We start from the raw sequence: 19,437 nt of genomic DNA, 5'->3' as shown, positions 1-19,437 counted from the left end.
CTCTCAGTGCTCTGGTTTTCTCCCACAGTCCAAAGATGTGCAGGTTAGGTTGATTGGCCATGCTAAATTGCCCACGATGTTCAGGTATGTTCTGAGGTTTGGTGTGGACTCAAGGGACCAAAGGGCCTGTTTCCACACTACAGGGATTCTGTGATTTATGATCGCTGTTATAGTTGAGTATCTGATCTGCATGGGTGGCCTTCCTTTGTGCGCTGGTCTGGAACTCACCGTCGGTCTTACATTTGACCATTACATCCAGAAAGGGAAGTTTGTTGTTGTTCTCCTCCTCTTCCCTGATGAATTTTATGCTGCATGTTGTTTGAAGAGATGGGATTCCTCCAGTTTAGAGTGTTTAATAATGACAAAGGTGTCATCCACATAGCGGACCCATAGTTTAGGTTGGATGGTGGGAAGGACTGTTCATTCCAGACTTTGCATAACTGCTTCCACTATTAATCCTGGTATCCGTGATCCCATGGGTGTTATTTATTTGTCCCTTCACCTTGCTGTTGAAGCTGAAGTGGGTTGTGAGACACAGATGCAGTCGATTGAGGGTACTGTCTTTGCAGATGGCGTTCATGTTATTGGGCTTCTTTATCCCGGGCCTGTCTGGTAGCAAGGTTATTATTTCCTTACAAACACAACCGGCTTCTATGGATTCCCTAAGGTACACAAACCAGAGATCCCCCTCAGACCCTTAGTCTCATTTCCAGGTAAACCAACAAGCAAACTAACGCAACAGTTACAGAGCAGATTGAATCACCTCATAGACGGCTCAAACCACTCCACCCATTCCGCCCAAGAATTCTTCAACATCATCATCAAGGACACCAGAATAGATGAGAATGAGATCATGGTCTCCTTCGTGACTGCACTATTTAGCTCCAATAACTTCCTCCTAGCTAAGGAAACACTAGCCTTGCTACTAGACAGACCACGAGCACAGACACCTGTCAGCACCAACACCATCAGCAAAGACAGCACCCTCAAGCTATTGGATCTGTACGTCACAATGCACATCACCTTGAACAGCAAGATATATGGACAAATCAATGGAACACTTACGGGATCTCTGATATCACGATAAATAGAGGGAGCTGTAATGCAAAGACTGGAACAGACAGTCATTCCCCAACATCCACCCAAAACTGTGGATCTGCTATGTGAATGACACCTTTGTCATTATCAAACACTCTGGACTGGAAGAAACTCTTCGACTCATAAACAATATCCCCACTGGCATAAAATTCACCAGGGAAAAGGAGAACAACAACAGACTTCTCTTCCTGGATGTAATGCTCAAACGGTGAGTTCCAAACCAGCGGGCACAGTAGGGCCACCCATACAGATCAGATACTCAACTACAATAGTAATCAAAACCAAAAGAACTGCAGATGCTGGAAATCAGGAACAAAAACAAAGTTGCTGGAAAAGCTCAGCAGGTCTGGCAGCATCTGTGAAGGAGAAAACAGAGTTAACATTTCGGGCCTGATGACCCTTCCTCAGAACCCATTCAGACACAACACGTCCAGAGACACACAGTCACCCTGCCATACATTAAGGACACACTTGAAATGCCCACCGGATTACTCTGACCCCTAGAAAATCATGGTGGCTCACAAACTGGCAGCTACTGATGAGAATAAAATATCTGACAACCACAACTAACAGAACCAACGTTATTCATCAGATACTATTGCAGAGACTGGTGAAAACATTACATGGGGCAAACTGGAAGGAAACCAGCCATCAGAATTCACAAGGACCAGCGAGTTACCAAGAGACATGACCAACAATTAGTCATTTCAGTACATATGGACAAAGAAGAACACCAATTCAACTGGGACAACAAAGCCATCCTAGGACAAGTCAACCAAAGACACGCATGAGAATTCCTGGAGGCCTGGCTCTCAAACGGAACTCCATTAACAAACATGCAAAACTCGACCCCATATACCAACCACTAAGAAACAAATTGGGAGTGATGCCACTCACACCAGCAAACTGAGACCTATAAATAGCAAGCAGGACAGAACACCAATGCTTTGCCGGAGGGAAAGTGATAATGTTACTTATATGGTGACGAAACATCTGCAAACAAACTGACCAGCTCAGCGAGCAAGTCAACAATCGTGTTATTTAGGTATGACAGATTTCACTTCTGTGAGGAACCGGGGTCACAGTCTCAGGGTACGTGGTAGGCTATGTGATTTTCCATCAGTTATATTTGAAACTTCTTGTCAGTTTTAGTTTTATCACCTCAGTGATTAATTAAACATTGACCTTATAATAAATGATATATTTGAACTTAGTTGTAAAATGAACGTAAGTTTTCAAATCCTCTGACATAACTTTTCACATTTATAATTTGTTTCAGTTTCTTCCCTATTTCATAGAGTGGCTTCTTTTCATAGCTGCTTGCCCTATGCTTTACGGCCTTTCCTCACCATCACTTGTCCCACAATGACAGTTCATTTGAGACAAAGCCTTTTTAATCTGTAGTTTGGATTGAGTATCTGTTTTACACTGTAGCCTATGCATCCTCTGTCTTTGTTCATTTGCTAACTGATAGAATTAACTTAACCAGGTTTGTTTAGCAGCATAAAACTAAGTATACATTCTAAATCAGAAACCTGAATGATATCTCTTGTGAGGAGTTAAAATGTCATCAAGTGTAAAGGGAAGATGGTGGTGTTGTGGTAGCATCACTGAAGCAGTAATCCAGAAATAGAGGCTAAGAGTAGAGTTCAGAATCTACCATGATAGTTGGGAGAATTTGAATTCAATAAAATTTTTAAAAAGGTCACTTAATGGTGACCCTGTAATCACCTGAGGATTGTTATCAAAATCCATCTGGTTTGCTAATGTTGCTTTTTTTTTCATTTGTGCGATTTGGGTGTCACTGGCTGGCCAGCATTTCTTGCTCATCCCTAGTTGCCCTTGAGAAGGTGGTGGTGAGCTGCCTTCTTGAACCGCTGCAGTCCTCCTGCTTTAGGTTGACCCACAATGCTATTAGGGAAGGATTTCCAGGATTTTGACCCAGCGACAGTGAAAGAAATGACAGGGAATGAAATCTTCCATCCCTAACAGTTCTGACCTATGTATAACGCCAGATGCACAGCAACGAAATGGACTCTTAACCGTCCTCTGAGCAACCAGCAACACCCACATTCTGTGAACAAATGAAAAATAAAATTTATTTTTTACATTTAAAATGTATTGGATTGCTGTAGAGTAAGTTTACAAAGGACCTAAATTATATTAAGGTTATGATAGAAAAGTTTGACTTTGGTAGGTTACAAGAAACAAAATCTGTTCCCCATATTGATAATTTGGGGATTGTCAGTTGGACTTTTGTGTTGATATTTAATTTGATTTTGTTTCCTATTTAGCTTTCCTCGTCCTGTGAAGAACACTTGGTTAAACAGGAATGCCCCAGTCCAAAGCAAGGATTATAGCATTCCTTCCCTCGAGAGTGTGGTTTTTGGCAGTAGCTATACAAAACAGCTGTCACCTGATGTAAGATAACATAATCCAATTCGTGCTGACGTAAGGGTCGAACAGATTTTTGTTTTGAACTATGCTTTAGCAAAATACTTGTAACAGTCTAATTTTGGCGATTATTTCATTATTAATTAGTCATTTTGTTAAGATCAGAATGGTGTGGATGCTGGAAATCTAAAATTGGAATTCTAAATGTTGGTAATACTCTGCAGGTGGCGGTAGAATCTGCTGAGAAAAATAGATTGTGTTTCAGGTCTGTGACCTTGGGTCAGAATTTGAAAAACTTGGTAACACAATAGATTTTCAGTGGTTGGGACAATAATAAAAGAAAGGCCCCTGATAGAATACAAGACAGGAGAGATTAAAAGACAAAAGCTTTAATCTTTTAGGCCCAAAGGATGGGGAAGGAAAAGAGGAAACAAGATGCGTCTAGAACTGGTGTGTGAAACTGATTACTGAACGCAAAATTAAAGGGGAAAGAAGTATAAAGAAAAGTAAACTAAAATGGTAAGGCAAAGTTTCCTGTCTGAAGTTGCTGAGTGCTCTCACGAGTCCAGAAGGCTGTAAAGCACTTAATTGAAAGATGAGGTGCTGCTGATCTTCAAGCTTGCATCAAGTTTCACTGGTTCAGTGCAGAAGTCTGAAGACAGAAATGTTGGGAGTGAGAGCAAGGTGGAAAATCAAATGACAGGTTGGAAACTTGCAACCATGCTTATAGACTGCGTAGAGGTATTGTTCAAAGTGGTCATACAGTCTGTGTTTGGTCTCCCTGGTGTAGAGGTGATTAAATTGTGAGCAGCCATTGTGGTAGACTAGATTGAAAGAAATATGAGTAAGTCATTACTGCACCATGAGGGAGTGTTTGGCATCTTGAAGTGTGAAGAAAAAGGACGTAAAAATCCAGATGTTATTTCTGTATTGGTACAGAAAGGTATCATAGAAGGAGGATGTGGCATCACCATGTCTTTCATTGGTTTCCATCATATCGACAACAGAATAAGTATAATTGAAATGAGATTTTTCTTATTTGAATCTGAATTAGCTTCTGTGTTAATAGAAACAAACAGAAAAGTGATGAGAAGGAACAGAGTCAGAGACATGGCAGTAGAGAAAACAATGACTTAAAACAATTATAAATGAGTAGCCTTAAAAGACAGATTTTTTGACAGGCCTATTACTGAAGGCTTCAGTGTTTGTTTTTAATTGATGGTTTGCTTATAGACTTCAGTGTGTTGTGTAAATGTGACTATAATAAGCATTGCTCCTCAATGATGGAAGAGCCCAGCACATCAGCAAAAGGTAAGGCTAAAGCAGTCACAGCAATCTTCAGCCAGAAATGCCAAGTGGATGATCCATCCTGGCCTCATCCAGTGATCGCCAGTATCACAAATGCCGGTCTTAAAAGCCAATTTGATTCTCTCAACATGCTAACAAGAAATGATTTGGATGCACTGGATACTGCAAAGTCTGTGGTCCCTGACAGCTTTCCAGTAATAGTACTGAAGACATTTTATTCCAGAACCTGTTGCTCCCCTAGTTCGACTATTCCAGTACAGTTACAATGCTGGCATTTACCGAACAACGTGGAAGATTGCACAGGTGCGTCATGTACATAGAAAGCAGGTCAAATCCAAACTGGCCAACTAACATCTCATCAGTCTACTCCCAACTATCATTAAGGTGACGGAACATGTCATCAACAGCACTATCAAGTGGCATCTGCTCAGCAAAAGCTTGATCACTGATGCCCAGTTCAGGTTTCAACAGGGTCACTCAGTTCCTGACCTCATTACAGCCCTGGAGCTAAATTCGAGAGGTGTGGCGAGAGTGACCGCCTTGACATCAAGGCTGCATTTGAAAGTGTGGCATCAAGGACCCCAAGTAATTCTGGAATTAATGGTAATCGAGGCAAACTGCCTGCTGGCTGCAGTCATACATGGAAAACAGCAAGATAATGTGATTGTTGGAGATCAGTCATCTCTCCTATAGGACATCTTTGTAGGTGTTTCTCAGGGTAGTGTCTTCGGCCCAACTATCTTCAGCTTCTTCATCAATTACCTTCTCTCCATCATAAGGCCAGAAATGGGGATGTTCACTGATAATTGGTCAATGTTCAACACAATTTGAGACTCCTCAGATACTGAAGCAGTCCATTTTCAAGTACAACAATGTCTGGGCGTTATCCAGGCTTTGAGCAACAAGTGGTAAAAAACATTTACTGTACGTCCCGACAATGACCAGCTCCAATTACAGACAATCTAACCACCCTGCCTTGACATTCATGATGATACCATCGCTGAAATCCTTGCTATCAAAATCCTCAGGGTTACCATTGACCAGAAACTCGAGTGGACTCAGTGTATAAATACTGTGGCTGCAAGGAGGGTTGGAGGTTGAGAGGCGACTTTGTAGAAGTTTATAAAATAATGAGGGGTACAGATAGAGTGAATGGTCATTTGTCTTTTCCCTAGGTTGGGGAATTTCAAGACTGGGGACACAAAACAGACAAAACGGGCCCAGAAACGATAATCACTCTCCCCTACATCAAAGACATTTCCGAAATGACTGACAGACTACTCGGATATCTTGGCATCAGGGTTGCCCACAAGCCCACAAACCCACCAACACACTAAAACAGCAGCTAATGAACTTAAAAGACCCTATCCAGACAACAAGCAAAACGAACGTCATCTACAAAATGCCTTGCAAGAACTGTGACAAACAGGCAGAAAGCTAGCCACCCAGGATACATGAACATCAGCTAGCCACAAAATGACATGAACCACTATCACTAGTATCCTTACATACAGATGAGGAAGGACACCACTTTAATTGGGACAACACATCCATCCCAGGACAAGCCAAACAGAGACACGCACGAGAATTCCTAAAAGCATGGCATTCCAACCAGAACACCATCAACAAACACATTGATTTGGAGCCAATCTACTGTCCTCTGAGAAAAAGAACAGGAAATGACATCACCAATGCAGGAAATGACATCACCAACCCAAGGAAACCTAAACAGATAAATAGAAAGCAGGACATAACACCAGCGCTTCATCAGAGGCTCACTGATGATGTTACCTAGAATGGTGACGAAACGTCTGAAAACTAACCTTCCAGCTCAGCGAGCAAACTCACATCCAGAAACTCAACCTGAGCTACAAATCTTCTCAACTCGCTGGGGGCACATTGTTAAGGTGGTAAGAGACAACTTTTAAAAAAGACATAAGAGACAAATGTTCTACGCAAAAGGTGGTTCACATTTGGAATGAGCTTCCAGAGGAACAAAGAACAGAGAAAATTACAGCACAGGAACAGACCCATCAGCCCTCCAAGCCGCTGATCAAGATCCTCTTTCTAAACCTGTCGCCTATTTTCCAAGGATCTGTATCCCTCTGCTCCCTGCCCATTCATGTATCTGTCTACATACATCCTAAATGATGCTACAATGCCTGCCTTTACCTTCTCCACTGGCAACGCATTCTAGGCACCCACCACCCTCTGCGTAAAGAGCTTTCCATGCATATCTCCCTTAAACTTTTCCCCCCTCACCTTGTAATCGTGACCCCAAGTAATTGAGTCCCCCAGTCTGGGGGCAAATAGCTTCTTGCTATCCCACTCTGTCTATACCTCATGATTTTGAAGACCTCACTCAGGTCCCCCCCCCCAACCTCCGTCTTTCTAATGTAAATAATCCCAATCTACTCAACCTCTTTTCATAGCTAGCACCCTCCGTACCAGGTAACATCCTGGTGAACTTCCTCTGTACCCTCTTCAAAGCATCCACATCCTTTTCGTAATGTAGTGACCAGAAATGTACGCAGTATTCCAAATGTGGTCGAACCAAAGTCCTACACAACTGTAGCATGACCTGCCAACTCTTGTACTCAGTACCCCATCCGATGAGTGAAAGCATGCTGTATGCCTTCTTGACCACTCTATCCGACCTATGTTGCCACCGTCAGGGTACAATGGACCTAAACACCCAGATGCAGAGATGGGCTGAGAGGTGGCAGATGGAGTTCAACCTGGATAAATGCGAGGTGATGCATTTTGGAAGGTCGAATTTGAAAGCTGAGTACAGGATTAAGGATAGGATTCTTGGCAGCGTGGAGGAACAGAGGGATCTTGGTGTGCAGATACATAGATCCCTTAAAATGGCCACCCAAGTGGACAGGGTTGTTAAGAAAGCAATATGGTGTTTTGGCTTTCATTAACAGGGGGATTGCGTTTAAGAGTCGTGAGATCTTGTTGCAGCTCTATAAAACTTTGGTTAGACCGCACTTGGAATACTGCGTCCAGTTCTGGTCGCCGTATTATAGGAAAGATGTGGATGCTTTGAAGAGGGTTCAGAGGAGGTTTACCAGGATGCTGCCTGGACTGGAGGGCTTATCTTATGAAGAGAGGTTGACTGAGCTCGGTCTCTTTTCATTGGAGAAAAGGAGGAGGAGAGGGGACCTAATTGAGGTATACAAGATAATGAGAGGCATAGATAGAGTTGATAGCCAGAGACTATTTCCCAGGGCAGAAATGGCTAGCACGAGGGGTCCTAGTTTTAAGCTGGTTGGTGGAAAGTATCGAGGGGATGTCAGAGGCAGATTCTTTACGCAGAGAGTTGTGAGAGCATGGAATGCGTTGCCAGCAGCAGTTGTGGAAGCAAGGTCATTGGGGTCATTTAAGAGACTGCTGGACATGTATATGGTCACAGAAATTTGAGGGTGCATACATGAGGATCAATGGTCGGCACAACATTGTGGGCTGAAGGGCCTGTTCTGTGCTGTACTGTTCTATGTTCTATCTCTCTGTGCATCAGTTTTTCCCAGGGCTTTTCCAGTTATTGTATAGTTCACCCTTGAATTGGATCTTCCAAAATGCATCACCTTGCATTTGCCTGGATTGAACTCCATCTGCCATTCCTCCACCCAACTGGCCAATCTATCTATATTCTGCTGCATTCTTTGGCAGCCACCTTCATTGTCTGCTATTCCACCAGTCGTAGTGTCACCTGCAAACTTGCTAATCAGACCATCTATACCTTCCTACAGATCATTTATGTATATCACAAACAACAGTGTTCCCAACACAGATCCCTGTGGAACACGACTGGTCACAGTACTGCATTTTGAGAAACTCTCTTCCCCTACAACTCTGTCTCCTGTTGCCCAGCCAGTTCTCTATCCATCTAGCTAACGTACCCTGGACCCCAAGCCACTTCACTTTCTCCATTAGCCTACCATGGGGAACCTTATCAAATGCCTTACTGAAGTCCATGTATCTGACATCGACAGCCCTTCCCTCGTCTATCAACTTTGTCACATCCTCAAAGAATTCTATCAAGTTGGTAAGACATGACCTTCCCTGAACAAATCCATGCTGCCTATCATGAATAAACCCATTTTCTTTCAAATGTAAATAGATCCTATCCACGGTATCTTCTCTAGCAGCTTCCCCACCACTGACATCAGGCTCACTGGTCTATAATTACCTGGATTATCCTTACTACCCTTCTTAAATAAGGGGACAACACTAGAAATTCTCTAGTCCTCCGCACCTCACAACGTGCTCAAGGATGCTGCAAAGATATCTGTTAAGGCCCTAGCCGTTTCCTCTCCCGCTTCCCTCAAGAACCTGGGATAGATCCCATCCGGCCCTGTGGTCTTGTCCACCCTAATGCCTTATAGAATACCCAACATTCCCCCCCCACCCCTTATGCTGGCTTGAACTAGAGTAATCAAACATCTATCCCTAACCTCAATATCAGTCATGTCCCTCTCCTCAGTGCAAAGTACTCATTAAGAATCTCACTCGTTTTCCCTGATTCCTCGCATAACTTCCCTTCTTTGTCCTTCAGTGGGCTAACCGTTTCTGTAGTTACCCTCTTGCTCCTTATGTATGAATAGAAGGCTTTGGGATTTTCCTTAACCCTGTTTGCTGAAGATATTTCATGACCCCGTTTAGCCCCCTCTTAATTCCTCGTTGCAGATTGGTCCTACTTGCCCGATGTTATTCTTCCAAAGCTTTGTCTGTTTTCAGTCACCTAGACCTCATGTATGCTTCCTTTTTCCTCTTTGCTAGTCTCACAATTTCTCACAACCTCTCATCCATGGTTCCCTAATCTTGCCCTTTCTATCCCTCATTTTCACAGGGACATGTCTGTTCTGCACTCTAATCAACCTCTCTTTAAAAGCCTCTCACATATTAAATGTGGATTTACCCTCAAACAGCTGTTCCCAATCCACATTCCCCAGCTCCTGCTAAATTTTGCAATAGTTGGCCTTCCCCCAGGTCAGCACTCTTAGGACCACTCTTGTCTTTCTCCATCAGTATTCTAAAGCTTACGGAATTGTGATCACTATTCCCAAAGTAATCCCCGACTGAAACTTCAACCACCTAGCTGGGCTCATTCCCCAATACCAGGTCCAGTCTGGCCCCTTCCCGAGTTGGACTATTTACATAGTGCTCTAGAAAACCCTGCTGGATTGGATGTTCCTTACAAATTCTGCTCCATCTTGACCCCTTACACTAAGTAAATCCCAGTCAATGTTGGGAAAATTAAAATCTTCCATCACCACCTCCCTGTTGCTTCTACATCTTTCCATAATCTACCTACATATTTGGACCTCTATCTCTCACTCGCTTTTGGGAGGCGTGTAGTACAGCCCCAACATTGTTACCGCACCCTTCCTATTTTCTGAGCTCTGCTCATATTGCCTCACTGCTCAAGTTCTCCATGATGCCTTCCTTCAGCACAGCTGTGATATCCTCTTTGACCAGTAATGCAACTCCTCCACCTCTTTTTACCTCCCTCTTATTCTGCCTGAAGCATTTATACCCTGGGGTATTTAGTTGCCAATCATGCCCTTCCCTCAGCCAAGTCTCGGTAATGGCAATAACTCTCCGTAATAGCTGTAATAGCAAGAAGTGGTGGATGTGAGTACAATTACAATGTTTATAAAAGGACTTTAGATCAGTATTTGAATAGGAATGGTTTGAAGGGTTATGGGCCAGGAGCAGGTTTAGTTTGGGATTATGTTCAGCATGGACTGCTTGGACCAAAGGGCCTGTTTCCATGCTGTATGCCAGTATGATTCTAAGAGCATGAAGGCAATGCATACTGTGGCAGGTAACTCCCCTCCCCTGACTCCCAAAGTGTTGTGCACTATCTACAAGGCATAAGTCATGAGTGTGATGGAATACTCCCTTGCTTGAATGGGTGTAATTCTAACAGCACTCAAGAAGTCTGATTCCATCCAGGACAAAGCCCACTTGATTGATACGAAATCCGTAAAAAAAATCCCGAAATTTTATCCCCTAGTAGCAGCAATGTATATTATCTACAAAAATCACTTCAGAAATCAACTAAAGATCCTTAGACAGCACCTTCCAAACTCTCAACCACTTCCCTCTAAAAAGGACAAGGGCAAAAGATACATGAGAACACCACCACCTGCAAATTCCCCTCCAAGCCACTCACCATCTTGACTTGGAAGTGCCTCGGCATTCCTTCACTGTCACTGGATCAAAATCCTGGAATTCCTTCCCTAAGGGCACTGTGGGTAAATCTGCAAAACATGGACTGGAATGGTTAAGGAAGGCAGCTCACCACCACCTTCTCTGTGGCAACTAAGGACAGGTGATAAATGCCAATTCCCACATGTGAAGAAAAAGAATGAGGCCTTTTCTGATCTTCTCTCTTCACACCCAACCCCAGTTTAAAATGCAGCATGTTTATTGAGAATTGAAGTAAAAATTTAGCTTTAAGTTAATAAGACAGAACTTATCTGCACACACGTGACATTTAAATTGCACAATAGAATCCGCGACTCTCTTTAAAACTGAAAGATGCGTAAGGACTTTTGAGCTATTCCTTTCTAGTTTCTTTTATTCCTGATTTGTTCCTATGTTTGTTGGTTTCCCTTACTTCATAGTATCTGTGGCACAAAAAACAGTCTTTGGCCCAACGGGCCTGTCTGTTTTCATGTTGCAAACCCAATACTAGTACATTCCTATTCACCATTTCAGTCAGATTGTAATAAAATCTCTACAGTGCAGAAGAATGCCATTTAGCCCATAGAGTCTTCACCGAACTTCTGAAAGCACACCACCCCACCTAATAGCTGTAACACTGTATATACCATGGCTAATTCATTTAACCTGTGTGTCCCTGGATACTCTGGGGCAATTTAGCTTGGCCAACCCACCTAACCTGCACATCTTTGGGCCGTGGGACGAAACCAGAGCACTTGGATAAAAGGTACACAGAACATGGACAGATTGTGCAAACTCCACACACAGTCACCCAGAGCAGGAATCAAGCCCAGGTCCCTGGTGCTGAGAAGCAGCAATACTAGCCACTCTACCACCTTGCTGCCTTATTCATCAAATACTGACATATTGTACGTATGTTTGGAAGAGCTACAGAGAGTGGGTGGGTGGAGTTTTGGGGAAATCCTGCCTGATTTTTTTTCTGGGATAACAAGGTATAGAGCTGGATCAAACAACAGGTCAAGCAGCATCAGAGGAGCAGGAAGGCTGACATTTCGGGCCTACCCTCCTTCTAAAGAAGGGTCTAGGCCTGGAACATCAGCCTTCCTGCTCCTCTGATGCTGCTTGGCCTGCTGTGTTCATCCAGCTGTACACCTTGTTGTCTCCGATTCTCCAGCATCTGCAGTTCCTACTGTCTCTGATTTCTTCTGGAGGCTGACAGGCCTGAGTCCATCTCTGAAACACACATGTGCATGTCTTAACTTTGAGCACTTATACTAATGTTTACACAGACACTGACCTATCTGTTCCTCAAACTTGTACTGGAGATCATTCAAAGAAAGCCGTGCAGAGCAGAATAGGGAATTGAAGCAGTAATTGACAGGGATTGCACCGGTCTACCCTTGGACTGTATGCAAGTGATCAAGATTCAGTTAAGTGTAGTGGAGACTGTGTGATGAGCCACAGATGCAGTATGCTTGGAGAGAGTAAGTATAAATTTGGCTTTAGATTTGAGACCCTGAAGATTACTAAGAGTCACAGATGGACAAAGCTTAATTTTCCTGAATTTCACAGGAAAGTGGCAAATATTGGTTGGATGTACAGGAATAAGCCAGTTGGGCATAAGGCATGGTCCTTCAGAAAGCAGCGAGGAGAGGATAAAATGTTCCTGGTGGAATTAAATGAGAAAAGGTTGACAATGATGTATTATATTTAGAGAGTAAGAAGGCATTTTACACCTTTGGCACAGAAGATAAGGACATAAGTGAGACCCTTGACTCCCATGCAGTAAACCTAGCGTGCCAGAGGGACATTTTCAGCTGAGAGAAAAATATGTTACAGCTTTCTAAGTATAAAGCATAAAAATGAATGTAATGGGGCCAGAGTAACTGAGGATGGAAGTGAAATCTGCCATTTGAAATATCAGTGTGGAGAAGATTAACAGTGCAGGGCAAAAGTTGGTTGAAAAGGAAAGGAATGAAGGAAATGTATTTGTAGGTATCAACCAACACCAAGGTAATAGGTTGTTCAAATAGAAGATTTTCATCGCTGAATTTCAGTTTGAAGGTTTAGTATGGAATTTAACATGGGAGTCGTCTAGGTGGTCAGCTGTCTTGGACCATAGCTGTACATTGTACTTAAAGTTAATTGTTTTGCTATCTTACCTGTAGGTCTTAGTTTTTTTTAAATTTTCTGGTTGCATAATTTGTGAATTCAATTGATTTCCATCAAACTTGTTTTATTTTCAGGGCAGCAATTATGTGGTGCCAGAAAGCTGCATGCAGCATGCATACAATTTCCATTATAATCTCTGTTCAAGCTTGCTTCAGGCTTACAAGGGCCTTTTCAATTACTTTACCATGGTTACAAAAGAATTGCCTACATCTCACAGGATGGAGTTAGGTAAGTAATTGTTGCTTCACCTAAACAAGAATTCCTGACCTATAAATGTTTCCAAACAAATTATCAGATATTCATTTTCATGTCATGTCTCATGTAAAAAATGGCATTCCACAACATTTTGCCATTTCTTCCCTCTTCATGTGTATCCATTCACACTTGAATTGAAAGCTGCATTTATAAATGTGTTGTTATATTGTGGTTGCTCCACTCCTTGACCACCCCTTCCAGTGCACCCCATCTTGGTGGACTGACGTATGTGTTCCCTTGTTAAAGTATAACTGTCATTTTTGCCCTGCCTTGCTTGAAGGTCGAGTGGATTTTGACCCACTGGAGAAGGCTTTGACCTGTTTCCCCCTTCTGAAAAAAAAGCTGCCTTGCTGCAATTGATCGAGCAGTCATTTTTAAACTTAAGATACTTAAATATTTGATCCTAGCAGACCAGGCAGCATCAGAGAAGAAGGAAAGTTGACATTTCGGGTCTGGAACCCCCTGCTTCAGAAATTTCTCATTTCTGAAGAAGGACCCTGACCCAAAATGTAAACATTTCGACTCCTCTGTTGCCTGACCTGTTGTGCTCCTCCAGCTCCACACTGTGTTATCTTTTTTCAGCATCACCAGTTCTCACTGTCTCTATTTGATCAGTTGTTTTGTTTTGTGTCCGACTATTCTCGTTCAGAATTTGGATATTTTACTTCAGTTCTTCGAACAGATGAAGCTGTTTTATCAACTTAATGATTCTGAGCAATACAAATGCAATTCTATTTAATTACTTAAAAATCACATTTTCAGAGAATTGTAGAATAGAGGCCATTGTGCCCGTGCTGATTCTGAATGAAATGCCCAGTTGACCCTCTTTAATTCTTTGTTCATAATTGTCCGATAGCACTAATTTGCATTTATGATGTTCCTTTAATGTGGAGATATTGGAACAAATTATCAAAATTTTGGGTAAAAGTAGGTTTTAAGGAAATCCCGAAGAAGAGATGGAGAGGCTAAGGTAAGGAATTTCCAAAGTTTTGAACACAAACACTTTAGCAATGCTGGAGTGATATAAAATGGGGATCCCCAAGAACACAGAAAGAATGCGGAGTCCTCTGAAGGTTGCAAGGCAGGAGAATGTTACAGACGTGGGAGAGGTGAGACCTTGGAACGACTCCAATAAGAATGAAGCATTGCCAAGCCAGGACTGGAGGAATGATTATGCTGGCTGAGCAAGCAGCAAAGTTCTAATATATTCAAGCTTTTGGAGGCTAGGAAGCTCTAAGAGCATTGGAACAGTGGAGAGATAAAAGGCATACATGATGTTTCAGCAGTAGAGAAGCTGAGACAGGTAGAGATGAACCTGTTATGGAGATTCAAGGTGTTCTGTTGATTACACAGTGAAAAGGTTGAAATGTGCTGCAGTGCATCTTGTAAATAGTGCCCATTGCAGATTTGGGGTGCCAGTGATGCAGGGAGCCATAGTTTTGCTGTCTGCAAGCTTATGTTATAACTTCCAAGTCAGGTCCCTAATTCCTTGAAAATGGACTGACAACACTATCCTCCGCACAACACTATTGTACATGTCTTTCTAGTCTAAAAAGCAAACATGCACTGCTACTGTCTGCCTTCTGTGTACTGCCTTTCCATGCATCGTAATTGTGCTAACAATTGATTTATATGCAGCTTTATCAGATCCTGATATAGAGTCATAGATTCATACAGTATAGAAACTGGGACTTGATCCCACCATGACTAAGCCAATCAACAATCACCCAACTACACTAATCCAATTTGCCTGCACTTGGTCCATACCCTACAATTTGTTGTTGCAAATTAAGTGCTCACCCAGATGATTGTTAAACATTGCGAGAATACCAGTCTCCACCATCCTGTCAGGCAGATATCACTACATAAAATATGTAATTTTGTATTTTTGGTCTAATGTTACTGGACTATTAGTCCAGAGGCCCAGGCTAATGTTCTAGGACATGGCTTCAAGTCCAGCAAAGGCATCTGGTGGGATTTAAGTTCAGTTAATAAAAATTGAATTGAAAACTAGCCTCAAAAATGATGATTGTGAAGCTATCGTTGATTGCCATCAAAAGCTTATCTAGTTCACTCATGCCCTTTAAGGGAGGAAATTTCCTGATCTGACTTGGCCTGGCCCACATGTAAATCCAATCTGGTCACTGTAACTGCTGACTGAAATGCCCTGGTAAGACTGTTCAATTTGCAATGGGTAAATAATGTTGGCCTTGTCAATGACTTCATCCTATCACAGAATGGAAAAAAAAACTTCTCTACATTCATGACTGTTCCCCTTACTCCATCAAATAACACAATCAAGTTATTCAATCACAGAATCTCAGAAATGTTACGGTGGCAATGGAAGCCATTCAGTTCATCATGCCTGCACCGTATCATGATAAGAAATTAAATACCTTCTGCTAATTTCCTCCATTTTCCCCAAACCATTGCACACCATTCCTATCCGGAAAAAAAATCCAATGCCATCTTGAATGCTACATTGAACCTGTCTCCACCATTTTTCCAGGTAGTGCCTTCCAAATCCTAACTACTACTTTTTCAGTAAAGATTTTTTTTTCCCTCACTTCACCCTTGCTTGCTTTGCAGATCACTTTAAATCTATGCCCTCTTCAAAATGGAAAATGTTTCCATTTACAAAAATATGGCCAGTTATTTTTAAATGTCTACATTACTTCCTTCTGATGCCCGATTTTGCTTTTACTGTATTGGGACTAACCTCGTTTTGATAGCTTTAATTTGTAAGTGCTTACTGGTAGTTGCCACAGAACTCAAATAGAAACTAAAAAAAATTGTGAAATATATTAAATCTATCAAGTGGAACAAAATAAGTAGTTCTCAGAATAATGAATGTTGCTCACCTGCATGTCTTGATCATTGAACATTCATATGTATCTTGGGAAAGAGTGTTCGACAAACCTGAGTAGCGAGAATCTGTAGGAGTGCTCAGTTCTCGTTGTCTTTGAGAAAAGCACAATTGATCCCAGCTCATTTTTATCATGTAACCAAGCTGTCAGTGACCATTAATGTTAACAGGTGTATTGCCACAATCGGTTGAGGTGCTCAGTTATTCGCCTCTTTATTTGCAATGTAAATTTTGTTATAGACGGACCTAACATAGGTGTGTTTGGAACACCAGTGGCAGAATTCAAAAATGCTTCTTTTCTCCCTGCGGACCTCTCCTGTGTGGCTGCTAAGCTTCTTTTATGCAACAGCAGCAACAACTTAGGTTGAAGTCAGAGTTCCAGTGCCCACATTTGTGAAAAGGAATTTTATTTCCTTTGTATATTTTGCCTGTGCTGTAGAGCTTGTGGAGACAAGTGGAGACGTCTATCTCAACAATTAGCTCAAAGTGATCCTTGTTTTGCAACTGTTTAAAGACAAGAAGCTGTGTTAAAATATAGAGTAGCATTGTGGTCATAATGTTGTTCGCCTGTCAGTCTAACTCAAATAACCCAAACAATCACTTAGTATATGTGAATAGGGTGAGGGTGGGAGTGTAATGACCCACTATTGAAATTCACTATTATCCTAGGGCAGTCAGCTTGATAGTAACTTGCACACTAAAATCAGTGTCGATAGAGGACATTTGGCCCATTGATTCTGTGCCTTCCACCCCCACCCTTATACCATAACTCAGCATTTATCTAATCGACCTGAACACTACGGAGCAATTTAACCTGCTGAATCCAACTAACTTGCACTTCTTTGGACTGTGGGAGGAAACCAGGGCATCAGGCAGAGAATTGCACATAGTCAATGTAAGAACATACCTAAGTAATAGAAGTGTAATGTGGGGTGTATATGTATTACCATATTACGCTTTTTTTTATCATAAATCACTTCAATAATAATGCAACTGTGCCTTAACTAAAACTTACTAGCAGAGAACCTTATTATTCACACCCTCAACTGACTACTCTGACATGGCGGCGATTGCAGTGATACAGTAAACTTACTGTGTTTCAGGTATATAATTTTTGCTAGTTTATCAAGAGTGCCAGTTCATGTAGCGCCACTTAAAACAAAGTTTGCTGTATGTGCTTTTCTCTCACTGCAGTTGTGGAACCCTAAGCTATATGAAACAAACAACACTTGATAGTCAGAATTTATAGTTGTGGGATCCTAAGCTGAATGAACCAAACAACACTTTTGATATTCAGAATTCATTTTAGCTTCATTTGTTATGTGAAAAAATTTGTCTTCAATGTGTTCTTTTGTTTGATATTTTTGTTGCATATTCTTTTGTTCTTGAACAATTGCTAAGTCATGTTGTAACCAATGGATTTATTGCTTTCACGCAGTACTTCTATGCATAGCGAAAGAAATGATTGCTGACACCTCATTATTTTACTAACTCTGTGCTGCATCCTTGGACTATTTTGTAAATGTCAGTATTTTTGGAAAGGCCCACAAATCATTTCTTGCAGATGCAGTATTAATGTTTGAGGAGTAATGCAGGTTAAAAGTAGAATTGTAACATAGAATAAATTTAAATAAGAGCCTTTCAGCCCTAATTGCTTATTTTTGTTTTCAAACCCCAATCATATCACAAATTTTTTTCTCAGTATATTTCATTGAGATAGGTGGATGAAGGGCCAGGAAATTTTTAAAGTAAAATCCCCACAGAATGTAACAAGACCATTTGGCCTATTGAGTCAGCACCGTACCTTTGAAGAGCTCCCATCCTATCACCGTAACTCTGGCATTTGACATCGCCATCCACCTATCCTGCACATCTTTGAACTATCGGAGGAAACTGAAGCACTCCGTGGAAACCCAAGCAGACATGTGGAGAACGTGCAAACTCCACACAAACAGGTCACCCAGGGCTGGAATCAAATTTTGGTCCCTGGCAGTGAGGCGACAGTTTTAACCGTTTGAGCCACCGTTCCGCTCATTGCATAAAGTAATACTGCATTTAATTGCCATTATCGCAGGCACCTGCTCACAGAGTTTGTTTGAATACAAAATAAGTTTTCTTTGCTGTTTTTTTTAAAGCTATGTTCATGAATGAGATGATTCCTGTTTCCAAAGTTAGTCATGTGTGCTGTTTACCACCATTCTTTCAGATGGCTACAGATAATGTTATGAATTCCTGGGTTCTAGATAACTTGAGTGAAGAATAGTGAGAAGTCATTCTATGGTTTTGGTTACATTTCACATCATAAAGCATAGTCTGTTACTTCCATGAATAAAATAATTAATTGTTTCGTATTTTTCAACTCTCAGAAACATTTCAAGCTCATCATACGCTATGATATGCTTTGGAATGGAAGGAAGGAAAAAAGAATTGTTCATTTATGCAGAACATTTCATGATATCAGGAGGTCCTCAGTTGCTTCACTGACAGTTAGTCTTGCAGCATTCTCATTGACGCAAGTATGTGGTTAATTCAGTTGGTTACACACAGTAAAAAAGCGAAGTGGCCAATTAACAGTATTTATGAAGCTGCTTTGACCAGAACACAATTTGATCTCCCGTTCAAGTAAACATAGGATATTAAAGTTCATACAGAGACTCTGTTTAATGTCTTTGACAAGTTATGGCATCTCTAATGTTTTTTCAATTTGGAATCAGGCATGGTCCTACAGCCTTTTATTCTTGAGTTAGAGTCTTCCAACTGAGAGAGGCTGCTGTTTTAGACAAACTGGATGATTATAGTTTGTTTCATTAGAAAATTAGTCAAAAACATGAACCCTTAGTTGATTAATAGTAGCTGCTAATTTAAGCATCTCTGAAGTCTGTCAATTGGGTTGAATTATGGTGATCTGATTTTAGTTGAAAACCCTTGGGGCAAAATCCAATTTCCATTGTCCATGGTAAGAAACAGTAATATGCGTAGAACTTAGAAGGTGGTTCTGTGAAGCGAGTCAGAGAAACTGTATCTAAAATAATGAATCAAATCTCAACTGTAATAGTATATGAAAGACAAGGGCAGCAGATACACAGGAACGCCCCTACCTGCAAATTCCCTTCCAAGCTACGCATCATCCTGACTTGGTGTTTTTT

General features: G+C 41.5%; 1 protein-coding gene across 4 annotated transcripts in view; it reads left to right on the top strand.

The window, feature by feature from the left end:
• Positions 1–19,437, top strand: part of fam135a (family with sequence similarity 135 member A) — a 208,536-nt gene that overhangs the window by 117,337 nt on the left and 71,762 nt on the right. For all 4 annotated transcript variants that reach the window (XM_059645496.1, XM_059645499.1, XM_059645497.1 and 1 more), the window contains 2 exons: positions 3,393–3,519; positions 13,245–13,398. In XM_059645496.1, coding sequence (XP_059501479.1) covers positions 3,393–3,519; positions 13,245–13,398 — 281 coding nt within the window. The remainder of the gene's footprint in view (positions 1–3,392; positions 3,520–13,244; positions 13,399–19,437) is intronic.

The sequence above is a fragment of the Stegostoma tigrinum genome, chromosome 4 (assembly GCF_030684315.1).
Source record: "Stegostoma tigrinum isolate sSteTig4 chromosome 4, sSteTig4.hap1, whole genome shotgun sequence".
NCBI lineage: Eukaryota > Metazoa > Chordata > Chondrichthyes > Orectolobiformes > Stegostomatidae > Stegostoma > Stegostoma tigrinum.
The sequence above is the reverse complement of the archived record's forward strand: the minus strand, read 5'-3'. Positions and strand labels throughout refer to the sequence as shown.